This window comes from Panthera pardus, unplaced genomic scaffold (assembly GCF_024362965.1).
Source record: "Panthera pardus isolate Hobbes unplaced genomic scaffold, ASM2436296v1 HiC_scaffold_20, whole genome shotgun sequence".
Classification (NCBI taxonomy): domain Eukaryota; kingdom Metazoa; phylum Chordata; class Mammalia; order Carnivora; family Felidae; genus Panthera; species Panthera pardus.
The window spans coordinates 19,320,427-19,334,274 of NW_026526766.1; the positions used below are offsets into that span (position 1 = coordinate 19,320,427).

General features: G+C 40.7%; 1 protein-coding gene across 3 annotated transcripts in view; it reads right to left on the reverse strand.

Annotated features, from left to right (window-relative positions):
* Positions 1-13,848, reverse strand: part of LOC109275364 (guanine nucleotide-binding protein G(q) subunit alpha) — a 315,365-nt gene that overhangs the window by 101,716 nt on the left and 199,801 nt on the right. For all 3 annotated transcript variants that reach the window (XM_019463549.2, XM_019463550.2, XM_019463551.2), the window contains exon 3: positions 900-1,054. In XM_019463549.2, the coding sequence (XP_019319094.1) occupies positions 900-1,054 (155 nt within the window). The remainder of the gene's footprint in view (positions 1-899; positions 1,055-13,848) is intronic.

Here is a 13,848-nt window from a genome sequence, read left to right on the forward strand (position 1 = left end):
CTCATCCAGTGGGTCACTTCATATGAACTGGCCTGAGGCTGTGGACTTTTTTCCATCCATTCTTCTGTCCGCCCAGAACCAACACCAAGAAGCGAAGCCTGGGTTAACATAATTAATGTAGACAGAAATCTGGCTAAATACTACAAAAAGTCCATTTTTCAGGCGCCTGATTATCTAGATTGCTGACTACATTGATTACATTAATCCAACAATTGCCAGATCTTCACTTTCTTTCTGTTGGGCGAGATTTAATCTAGAGAAGTAACAAATCTCTCTAGGATGCAAATCTCTCCCAGGACACGTGATTTTGATTGACAGCTCACCAAACAATTTTGGAATGCATGCAAAATTAGACTCACACGAATTTTCATGCAAGGGCAAACCTGTCCATCAACATAACAGTGGTTCCCCGAGAGCAGTCAAGGTTCTGCGTCTGGAAACTAGAAACTAGGAAGTGTGATGTGTGAGAAGGCATAATCGAGAGTATTTGTTTGGGGTTTTTAATGTGTGTACGTGTTTTCCGGCACATGACAAAAGGATCAGGAATTTGTATGAAAAGTTATCATTACAGGATTTCAAATCACAATGGAGTATGTGTTTGAGTACTGCTGGTCTGCAATTTGGTGGAAGCAATGGGTGGGTATAATTCAGATTCCTTGAGTTTTCAGTTTGGTTTTCAAATGGAAAACAGTACAAGAAATCCTCTCTCTGACTCATGATGCCAGTCTGTCCCTTAGAAGAGTCTACATGTATGAGGTTGGCACAGGTTTAACATGTGTACTTCCTAACTGGAGTCTGAGGCAGATACCGAATACAAGTGCAAGAATACAGAAGTTATCACTGCAGAACACACGAAACTGAAGAGAAAGATCCAAGGGGCCTCCTTGATGAATACTCACTATTTGGTAGAGTCAGACAACTGATATTCTCGTCGTCTATCATAGCATTCCTGGATTCCAGGATCATTCCATAAACTCTTTATTGCATCTACGTATGGATTCTCAAAGGCAGACACCTTCTCCACATCGACTTCTCGAACTAATTGTGCATGAGCCTGTGGAAAACAAATACAGCGGTTTTAATCTCTCTGTCACTGAACACTGCCTTTGGTTTGCACATCACACTGCGCACAACTGAGGTTTTCCTTCATGTGCTCATTTTCAACCTGGTTTATCAAAAAGCAATGCTTCATTTCTTTTCTCCTTACAGAGAATCCAGTCCCAAATCTTTCCCTCTACAGTAAACCTGGAGGCTACGTAATGTTGATTAGAGGAAAACAGTGTTCAGCTTCCCATCGGAACACTGAGGATGTCATGCTACACATATGATCATTTCTGGTGATTATCATAATCCTAAAGCAAAGAGCAGGAATAATTATGCCCTCTGTATTTATAGTTCATTATAATCAAACACATAATACACTCAGCCCTTGAGTTTACGTCTTAGCATAAATTTAATCAGACTCTTAAAATAATCAGGTTTAATTTCTATCATTCCCTTTCAAGATAGGATATAAAACCCCCAGAAGAACAATTCTTATCAATGATTTAATGTGAAACACAGTAACCATTCCCCCTCCATTCCAACACACCTCGACCTCCAGAATCTTTCATACATGCCTTATCAACATTATCAGATTGAGAATTCTATTCAACTTTTTAACAAGGAAAAAGGACTTTGTTATTTTCATTACAACATTTAGTAGGAAAAAGGTAAGGAGATTTTAAAAAGGTTTTTGAGGGGCACCTGGGTGGCTCAGTCGGTTAGGCATCCTGACTTCAGCTCAGGTCATGATCTTGCTATTCATAAACTCCAGCTGTCAGCATAGAGCCCGGCTCGGATCCTCTGTCCCCTGCCCCCCACCCCTGCTGCCAGCCCCTCCTCCATTCTCTCTCTCTCTCTTCCAAAAATAAATAAAAGCATTTAAATTTTAAAAAAATGTTTTCAGTCAAAAATGACTAATGGCTTAGTCGACTGGGCTTCCAACTTCGGCTCAGGTCATGATCTCATGGTCTGTGAGTTCAAGCCGCGCATCAGGCTCTGTGCAGACAGCCCAGAGCCTGGGGCCTGCTTTGGATTCCGCGTCTCCCTCTCTCTGTCCCTCCCTGCTCATGCTCTCTCTCTTCTCTCTCTCAAAAATAAATAATAAAATCTTAACAAAAATAAAACAAAAAATGTTTTCAATAAGAGTGAAATCAAAATGTGGTACAGTCAACCCAGAATATACCACTGCCTAAAATCCCTGTCAAAATAAAAACCCTGCTCACATCCATATATATATATATACTATATATATATATAGTATATATATATATATACACATATATACAGTATATTCATTTAATTACATTATATCAATATATGTATGCAAATTATACATACATATAAATATAACTGCCTTAGAGACTGGAGGTAGGTAGCTGATAATACATTTACACTCTTACTTGCAGAAATACAAACTTCCAAACTAGGTTAGTGGATGGCTTATCATGATCACACGGTGACCTAATTATTCATTTCAAAGGGTTTTAAGCAGATGGAGCTTTAATACATTTTTTTAAAAAATCAGTTTAATCCATGTGAGACCCTGTCTGGTTCCCCAACTTTACCTACCTTCCCTTGCAAGTGGGAAGGGCCCCATATCATTAGATTAATCTGGACTTAAGTAAGGTTTTAAGAAGCCTAAAATGACGAGACTGAAGAAATCACCTTTCTTGTTAGTTCTGTTCTGACCTTGACAGATCTAGTAACCGAGAAGTTCTAGCTCTGCTCTGGACCCCAGTCTTGGAAAAGAGATCCCTGTAGTTGCTTTTGTACCTAGTCCCTGTCCAGGCGATCTGTTCTGTTATCCCAGCAGCGAGCGATCTTGCCAGCCTGGAGTCCTGTTCCTTAGTTCTACTCCCGGCGAGCCTTCCTTAGTCACAGGTCCTGCCCAGCAAGTAGGTCTCATACCTCTGCAGGGAGATCTACAGTCAGGTTTCAACCCTTGCCTCTGCCTGTGCTCACTGCAAGTTCAAACTCAGTGTCCGGAGATAGGACAATGATCACATCCTTGGCATAATCTTAAATTAGAACCCCTACAGCTACATCTGCATTACAGGGTTCTCTAGAGGATTCTGGGGATCTTGTGGGGCAGCTGGGTGCAGAAGCAGGGATCTACAACATGGTTTCCTGCTGGATATACTCTAAAGACAGGGTTTTCAATCTGACTCTACTTCTTCTTATGACCCTGGGTAAGTTACTTAACCTTTCCACATTTTATTTCTGGTGGGGAACATACACTGTCCCACCAGCCTCATGTTGTTTTGTGTTGTGTTCTAGTACTATAGCTCAGTGATTCTCAGAAGCTGGTCCGCACACCATCAGCGTTCCGTGGGAATTTGACAGAAATCCAAACCCTCTGATCCTCAAACCTTGTGAATCTGAAACTCTGGAAATGAGGCTCAACAATCTGCCTTACGATTCTGATGCATGCAAAAGTTTGAGAGCCACTGCAGACTACAAAGCTCGCAGATGCTAGTTGTTCTGATCATAATTAATTGCCTTGCTGGCCAGGAATTGTTACGGGAAGCTAAAGAGAAGAGGCTCACAGAGGCAAAAATCATTCCAAAGCAGATGTCACTGACAGATGTTCTTAAGGGCCAGAAAGCCAGGGAAATGACTCAATGGGCCGGATACAGGCAATAGGGAGTAATGGGAACTGCGGCACAAATATATTCCCTAATTAAAGAAGGCAGCTGCTCCTTAACTCCAACGAATTGTTGCCATTGGCAAGGTTGGTCCATTGTTGCCTGATCTTTCAATTTTTCAAGGAAGCCAAAAAAAAAAAAAAAAATCTAGGTTTTTCTGTGAAATAGCCCTAATTTTAGGCCTTGGCAACACTATACAAGATAAATAAAACATATCTGTGACTGAGCTACATCAGGGGCCATTCAACTGCAACATATGTTCCAAGAGATGCTCTTCTGGGTGGCTCAGTTGGTTAAGCATTCCGCCTTGAGCTCAGGTCATGATCTCACGGTTCACCAGTCCGAGCCCCACATTGGGCTCTGTGCTGACAGCTCAGAGCCTGGAGCGTGCTTCGGATTCTGTGCCTCCCTCTCTCTATGCCCCTCCCCCACTTGCACGCTCTCTGGCTTGCTCTCCCCCCATCTCTTTCTCTCTCTCTCTCTCTCTCCCCTCTCTCTCTCAAAAATAAATAAGCATTAAAAAAAAAGATGCTTTTTCATTGGCTTCCCTGATAAGCTTGACCACTAACACTGTCCTGCACAGAATCTAAAACACAGTAGCTGGTTACTGGTTAACACATGCTAATAAGTAGTGAATTTTCAGTATTTTTCTACAATAATATTTAGGCAAACATTTATATATCCATAGGGAGAAATGGCTGGCACCAAACTCTGAATGGGGTAAAAGCTACATGGTAACACAAGTTAGCATACGTACTATTTCTTCAATGCCCTTGATATACTGGGCCAGTCTTGTCATTTGGAGGAAGTTCTGTTTCCGCATCTAGAGAAGTTAGCTTCTGGCAGAGAAAAGACCTTCAACACACCAGCCACTTTTCACTCTTATGATTAAATGTTTACTGGACCCCAATGGAAAGCTAGGTAATAGAACAATTTGAGAACCAGATGTAGTTCTTTCAGGGGGTGGGGGGAAATGGTTCATACAGATGGCAGCCCAACAAAGCACAGGGTTATGTGCTCCAGGAGTAGGAACGAGAGGGAATATTTGCATGTCCATCCTTAAGTTCAGCTGACTGCCAGGGCATTAAAAAAAAAAGACAACATTCTCAACAGTGTATAGTTGTGACTTTCCACAAGAGCCTGCTGCTGTAAAATGACACCGTTTTCTATTGCCAGACCTGTCATTTCTTATCTCAGGCTACCTATGCTTGCTTTCACTCACCATTGGAATGCCTTCCGTCTTCCTCTCTTTAGCTCTTGTTCCAGGGCTGTATCCTATGCTGCCTCTCCCCCTGGAAGTTATTTCCATTTGCTTCGCCTCCAAAAAAGTTATCTTTGCATCCTTTGCACCACGGAACTTCTATGCTTTGCTTTATGTCAATAGTTACGTCTTGACTTATCCCCCTTCTAGACTATACAATGAGGGAACGGGCTGTAGCTTATTGGTTCTAATTTCTTTGGGGGCCCATACAACAAATATGTGTCTAATTTAAGTGTGCTTAAAAAATACACAGAAACACAATGCCAGGTCCTACAGGTCGAAGTCAGTTTCTCAAGGAAATCTATTACCCGTTACTACTCTCATACAAGGGCACAATCCTCAGCGACACTTATTGGGGTGGCTGGTGCACATCTATTTGTATGATATTGGTTAGTATCTTCCTCTCCGTTCACAGAAGAAGTTGCAAGACACACGCAACACTGCTCAGGTCCTAGCAGAGTGCCTGTCACATGGGAGATGCTCAATACAAATTTACTGAATGAAGGATACAAGGAAGGAAGAGTAAAAACTGCACCATCTTGCAACCAGGACATCTACCTTCCAGTCCTGGCTTTACCCATAACGCTAACCGGCCATGACCCTTAGGAGAAAGCCCAGTTCTTTCTTTTAGAACTTCATTTTCCTTGTCTGTAACAGGATGCCATTAGACCGAATCGAGGACTCATCCGGCCACAAGTAATATGATTACAAACACAGAGGACATGCATCTAGGATGCATACAGCACCCAGGAGCATGTCATATACCATGTACTGAAACAACATTTCACTATTTCCAACCAGCGCCTCAGGAACAGAACACAGTAAGTCTGTACACGAGTAATGCTGCACAAGGACTGAGCAAATAGAACTCACCACCGACAGAGGAGATCAAACGCGATGTCGGAGAGAAGACAGGATTTAGCTGTCAGGTGGAGATAAAGACACACGATGCTTCCAGGGAGGAGGAAGAAATGAACAAAGGCGCAGAGGACAAAATCAACATGGCCCTCTCTCTTAACTGTGAAAACACCAGTCTAGTGAGGAAGTTTCATGCTGACTCTTAATTCAAACTAACCTCCCCCTCCGAGAAAGTTCCAATGCTAGTCTCAACTATGAACCCTAACTCAGAAGTCAACGTCTACCATCTATGAAAGAATATCACTCTCAAAAAACACAGGTCACCACTTGGCTTTGACCCATATCAGAATCTCGAAGTCACCTTTACTGTCTCTTAGACTTCATTGTTTAATTCCACCCTTGCTGTTTGGGAAAATGACATCCAAATATAAGCAACCGTAATTTGCACTTATGTAAGAACGTTCTCTGAAGTTCCGTAAGTTATTTAAAAGTATGACAGCATTTTACAAAATACACATAGAATCTTAAAACTGCTTCTATAAATGTCCCCAATGAAAGTAAATCCTCTCAATTTCCTTTGTAAAAAATATTCTGGATGCGTTAATAATATTCTTTTGCTATGTGAGAATAGGAACTCTATTTGTTTTCTTCTATTTGTCCAAATGTCCAATGTGAATAATAGTGAAAATCACAAGCAATCACGCAAAATTAAATAATTATAATTGAAAAAGCCTAACTATGATGAAAAGGAAAGAATTCATTTCTAATAATATAAATAACAATTACAGAGGACTACTGCGCTCATTTGGAACTCTGTGCACAGTAAACAGGTATGAGTTCATCGAATAGAATGTAAAATACAATTCTATTTCATTTCAAGTTACAGTGGAACACACTGGAAATATTTAATGATGAATGCTCGCTTTCAGTGTTCTTAGCAAGCTGGTGGCCAGCCTTAGCGGAACTCTGTGAAGACGAAGTAGCTCCTCTTAGGAACTCTGGCAGAATTCTAGGGAAAGACCACATGGAAACCACAAGATGGGCCAATGTGGTAATGTCTTGTTTTCACGACTCGGTGGTCATAAAATTCAGGTAAATCTTGGACGTGTTGGTATTTCCACGGTGGCTTCGGCAAAGGGAAGGACGAACTGAGTCCCCACCAACGTGGGTCTTGCCCTGCCCACAAAAGGCCAAGCCTTTGGATGACATAAAAAGGACCTTATAATCACTTTGGAAGGATTTTCAAAAACCCATTAACGGCTCGGGGGTGGCTTTAGGCTAGAATGTCGCACTTATTCCGGTTCCTACAACCCAGAAGTAGAAAACCAAATGGTAACTTCCACATTTGTGGAAGCCCTCAGACACAACATTCGGCAGCTCATTAGGGCTGCTCTGTTTGAAAGGGCGCCCAACACAAGCAAAAGACCTCTGAATTAGAGTCTGAAACACTGTCAGAGTCTGTTTTAACTCTGAACCAAGGCTCAAATCATCTCATTTTTGTTTTTCCTTGGTGCGTATTTCCATTTTCACATTTGACTCTAAGAAACAAAACAAAACAAAACAAAACAAAACAAAACCCTGCAGACTCCTAAATAAAGTGTGGGGGGAAAACATCCCATGCTTTGTGTTTTATTTTCTTTTGTTCTAAGGAAGCACAGAGTAAAATAAGGGACCCTGGGATGAGATTGCTGTGTTGTGAGCCCACCTTCACCCCGCGTGAACAGAGGGGACCCTGGGCACGCTATTCAACACTTTTAAACCTCTGGTTCCCAATCTGTCAAATGAGGGTAGAAATAGAACTTACCTCAGAAGGCTTAAGAGGCAGAATGCACCTAAAATACGTAAAGGCAGAGCCTAACACCTAAAGCTACCAGTTACGGAAAAAGCAAAAGAAAAGGAAAAATAGCACAGAACACATAAACCACGCTGCACGCACCTACTGGCTTCTGTGACGTTGGGCAAGTCACCCAAGCCTTACTTTGCTCATAATAATATTGAGGTCATAATAGTATTCTGGAGGTCATACTGAATCCTGGATCTCTGAGTCCTCAAATTGGTAAACACCTCTCAGCATAACATTTCCTACAGAAAACTTGGATGACAGCTATCATTTCTTAGACCACTTCACCTTTTCTGACTTCAGCACAACTTAAAGAGCTGACCTTCATTAAGGCGCATTGCACACAGGCCACAGTTGTGGTGGATGAATCTTTTTATGACCATTACCGCATAAATGACAAAGGACAGCAAAGTCACACCGAGCTCCTGCCGACTGGGTTCACGTGGCAAATGACTCACTCCCACAGAAGAGCCTCTCCACACTTAGGATTCAACTCGTTGCTCAACAAAATTACAAATTACTACATGATGCAAACTTGTTTTTTTTTTTTTTTTTTTTTTTTTTTTTTTTTGAGAGAAAGAGCAAGCTTCAGTGGGGGAGAGGCAGAGAGAGCAAGAGAGAGAATCTCACGCAGGCCCTGAGCTATCAGCATGGAGCCCAACGTGGGGTTTGATCCCACAAACCATGAGATCGTGACCTGAGCCGAAATCAAGAGTCGGACGCTCAACCGACTGGGCCACCCAGGTGCCCCTGTGACACAGCCTTTTGAGGTCCCTGACGAAGATTATACATCCTGTGTGCGGAATCCTTCAGAGCTAGGAATCTACTGATTTTCCTTTGCTAAGCACCCACGTTCCTCTTCGCACCAGTCTCATATGGAGACTACTGAATTTTTCACTGAGTAATCCAGAGAACCAGAGTGGAAGGAGGAAGAATTTTAATTTTGACACCAAACCAGACTTCAGTCTTAATTCTCACACACCAGCCCTGTGTCTTCAGGCCAGTCACTCATGCTTCCTGAATCTCAGTATTCCCATCTAGAAGATGGGAAAATAACTCATTGTAGGACTGTTAGGAAAGTAAAATGCCTAAAAAAAAAAATTATAATTACTGTGAAATATTGTGGTATCTCAAAATTACCATAAATAAATAATTGCCATCCGTAATTATTTCAACAAACATTTACCTATCATGTGTCAGGCAATGCACTGGACACTGACAAAGCAGAGAATCTGTGTGAAATAAAATGTCCCAAATAATAAAATACTCGACAAGAAAGTTTATTAGACTGTCACATATTATTCTTTCATTACGACTTTACAAATTGATTCTCCCATTATTATTATTATTTAATGTTTATTTATTTTTGAGAAAGGGAGAGGGGCAGAGAGACAGAGTGAGAGAGCGAGAGAGAATCTGAAGCAGGCTCTGTGCTGCCAGCAAAGAGCAGGATGTGGGGCTGGAACTCACAAACCGTGAGATCACGACCTGAGCCGAAGTCCGATGCTTAGCCGACTGGGCCCCCCTGGCCCCCCTATTATCCCATTATTGAACTTGTTCTTCTATCACAGATTTTTATTTTTAGTCTCTATTACCGTGTTCACCAAGGCAATCAATGACTATAAGGCATGCTGCCTTTCCTAAAACACATTCGCTGGAAATGTATTTCTCCCTTTGAGTTTGCTTCACTAATGGCTGTATCTGCCTATTCTAAAATACAACGAATTCCTTCTTGGTGGAGGAAATACTTCTTGTTTAAAATATTCTTTTTTCTTTTAAGGGGCTCAATCTCTTTCTTGGCTCTACCACCATAAATTCGGTATAAATATTCTTCTGTTGAGTTCTCTGCTTATCATCTTCCTTTTTCATGTCTGTCTGCCATGTCCTAATTACCATTATCAATGACACTGTAGGTCAGATGCTTGATGCAGCATGACATAATATATATGAATCAGTCCAAAGAGAGTGTTGACTGATTAATTACATGGTTCCATTACAAAGAATTTTGCTCTCAGGTCTGTAAAATCTTAGGATGCGATATTAAAACTGTGCACAGCTGAAATGTCACTTCATGATTATGATGGTAATGGCACAGTATGAATGTGACACACCTACACGTCACGAATACTGTGAAAGCCGGCTTATTTTCCAAGAGTTTGCGTAAAGTAATAGTGATAAAGAAGAAATTAGAAAGGGAGATTCTTAAGATGTGCATATTTATAAAAAAATAATGAGGTAAACTTTTCAGGCTGCTTTCAAAGAATATTCAAGGAGCATTAGGTACTTTGGGTTTTAATGGCTATTTGAAAAAAATGGGTTCTAAGATCAAAGGCAGATAACGGTGGAGAATGAGGGTTACAAAAAGTTAAACCGATGTCTGTACTGCAGAACTCAGAACTGTTAATAAGGTCATGGTGCCAGAAACCCACGAGCACAGGCCAGGGTTGGAGACACTACCGCACCTCCCAGACCTGCCTGGCCACGGTGGCTTCTCCCTTCTCAGGTCAGTTGATAGGACGGTGTTCACAGGGATCACATTCTGAGGAACTGCGTAGAGACTGCGACTTCCAACAGACAGGGGTTGATTTTATACAAGCGAAACAACCAACAGATGGATTCTCCCCTATTCTGGCATAATAGGTAAATGCTTGCTTTAGGGATTCATAGCATCTTCATTTTTGAGATCACATTATGTCTGTGGCTCATTTCCTCATATAATGTCTCAGAAGAAACCTAATCATTTTAGCTCTTTGCAATGTCTGTGCTCCTACAATCTTATTAGCCAGAGGACTAAGCTGCTGCTGGCTTGGGATTTTATTTTGTTTCACAACAGGAGGAACAGATAAAGAAGCTTCCCCTGCTTGGCTTGGTAGAATTTCGAACAAAGCTGCAAAAATTAAAAGAACAAGCTCCTTAATGAAGCATTCCCAGATGTTCCCGACGATGCCAGAGTCCATCCCAGCGGGTGTAATCTTTCTGGGACATTCCCTGTGAAACCTGCCCTTTACGGCTTCAGAAAGTGTGCTCAGAACCGAAAGCGAAAGGCTCCCAGTCCCAGGATCTTGGGCAAAGGAGGGAGTCTTTTAGAACACTTGTTTCAATACCTCTTCAACTCAGCAAGAAACTGTGCCAACATTAGGAATGGAAAAATGAACGGACAGCATCACTGCCTCCAATGAAAGACAGTAATGACACATTATAACCTGAGTAGGAAGAAATAAGAGAAGTCACATCTCATTAGGTATTTGTGTGTGTGTGTGTGTAGGGGGGGGGTGACGGGGGCAGGTGTTAAATATTAAGTTCTATAATTTGTCACTTTGATTAAGAACCCAAATTTCAGGGGCGCCAGGGTGGCTCAGTCGGTTGAGCATCCGACTCTTGATTTTGGCTCAGTTCACGATCTCGTGGTTGTAGGGTCAAGCTGCACGCTAAGCGCAGAGCCTGTTTGGGATTCTCCCTCTCTCTCTCTCTCTGCCCTTCCCCCACTCATGGTCTCTCTGTCTCTCTCAAAAAGAAATAAATAAACTAAAAAACCCCACAAATTTCAGGAAGATTATGGATAAGAGTTGTAAAAAGGTACTCAGACAAGCAGTGAGAAACTGGTCATCTTCCAATGGGAAATAATGCTAGAGTTCACAGTCTACGCACTGACATTTTCAACTATGAAAAGGGCTACTGAAAATAATGCTATAAGCTTTCAAATATTTTTTTATTGACCAACAAATCAGTTTGACTAACATTAGTATTATCAAAATGTTTTCAAATATAAAATTCTTTCTCAAAAATAAAACTTTCAATTTTCCATGTAGATTAAGTAAAAAAAAAAAGTGAGAAGGAATTTTCTTGGTACATTCGTGTATTTCAGTCATGTTCTTAGCCACATTTGTTCTGACATCATGTCCCTGACATTTTTTCAGAAGATTATATTTTTTCAATATGGATATATTGTATAATAAGCTATTTCATATCATTACCCACAATATTTTCCAAAATCGCACCAGCTGTTTCAGGTTAATAAATTTGAAATTGTTAACATTTTCAACGGGTCCTTCTCTATAGACCTTAATATTTTTATTTTGGAAATATTCTCTTTTTGCGGGGCTGAAATATCTGGTAAGCCCGGAACAAATTCTGCTACACGGAAGGTCCTGTTAACTCTTTTATTTTTCAACTTAAAATACATAAGTATTTCAGTTCCAATATTTCCATAGAGCTATCTTTTTGTATAGTGTAGAATATTATCCTATCACAAATACTTTGGGAGACAAAAGTCATTCTTAATAGATTATCACAACTTGTTTGGACATAATTGACTTATTGGTGAGTCATAACTAATTCCAAACACATTCTGCTCCGTAGGCTTCTTAATTTAATAAATGTTTTACCATGATACTGTGCTCCATCAAGAACTATATTCATCTCCTTATCACTAAATACTTTTACTTTCAACAATTTTTAAAGAGGCAAAAGCATTTACGATATTATCCCAAATAATGCCAAGATATTTCACTTTATCAGAATGAACGTTCAAAAACTTCACGTTGCCTCCCTGAATTAAAGGGAGAAAAAAAAAATCAAACCATTCATTATTTGCAAAGATTTTCTTCTGCTGAGTTTCACAGAATAGTTCCTTTTTTCAATTTTTTTGTACATGCATAAGAAAACTTGGAATAAAAAAATGAGCTAAATTAACATGGATCACTTGATCTAAGTGAAAAGTCATGTTTCCCAGAGTAACATAAAAATGCATTTTCTGCAGCTGCCCATGCTAAAATGTCATTTTGGGTACAATACTTTGAAAATAACAGCTGATTTTAGAAGTAGAGGCTGATACTTTTTCAGCAGAAACGTGTGTTTTGAATTTTGTGTGGTTGATGACATCATGATGGCCACCATGGTAGATGCTAAATACTGATAAACAATTTTGTACAAGTTACAAATTATTGTTAACCCTCTTGAGAAACAAAAACTCAGTATTTAATTTTGTGTTAAACATACACTTTCGGGTTTTTTTTTTAAGATTACGGCCAAAAAGATTTATTCTAAAAATAAAAGGATTATCCAACAATAAAACTAAGAGTAACAGATTTACACCAAACTATAAATGAGAAAGAAAAAAACAAACAAACATCGAAGCAAAAGCTTTCAGACCACCATGGCAAGAATGCTTGGCCTTAACTTTCCACATAGTTCAATTATATGGAATATAATTTCCCAATGACCCTGCTCACTGGAGGTCTGGTGTCCTCATGGTAGATAGACCAGCACACGGCATGATTAGCTAATAACAACCAACAGATGGTAAAGGCAACAGCACCCTCCAGACTGGAAGGAGTTGGCTGTCCCCACTCATTCTTGTCCAAGCTTACTCCATATTAGCGCCGAGTGCCCACAGGCTGTCTTTGAAAGGGAGATGCAGTTACATTGCATCTGGAAGGATTTGGAACAAAGTTGGAACATCTTTCGGATTTAACCAAGTGTTAAAGTGAGAAATCTGTTTAACTGCATGAACAGCATCTGGAAATACAAAATGAAAATCTATCAAATCCATCCTGGTTTATTTTAATAATAAGAATGCTTACTTAAAAATCCTAAACTGCAGGGATGCTGGGCCAACAGGTGTAACCTCCAAGTATCTCAAGCAAACCAGGACTCTGGATCAGGCTATGCATGGAGAAGACTGAGGCCAGGGGAGTCAAGAAGATGAGAGGTAAGCTGATGGACTGCAGACGTACTTATCTAGCACAATTTTTGTGCTACTACTCACTACTGCCAACGATAATAGGAGAGTGCATAATTCTTCAGAAGAGTGAAGAATAGTTTATGTCCGATAATGCCGAAGTTAATTATGTTGTGACAAAGAACAGACCTGGCTGTCTTCACATTACCTGTGTGACCCTGAAGTCATCTGACTTCGGTCCCATCCCCTTACCCCCTGCAGAGACTGTGTGATGCTCCTTCTGCATATGATCAGGAGGCTTGTGCACTCTGCATAAGAGGAAACAAGAATTACACTGAATCCAACTCCCACCAGTGGGCATTTACTCAGATTCCTCATCAGGATCCATTAAAAATGTTGTGCATCTGGGCTCTTTCAGTGTGTTCCCCTTACCCGCCCCTTAATTTATTTCCTAGAGCTGAACTTTGAATGCTCTTGTTCTGAGTTCCAATCCACCCAGGTCTAACGGAGGGGACCAGGG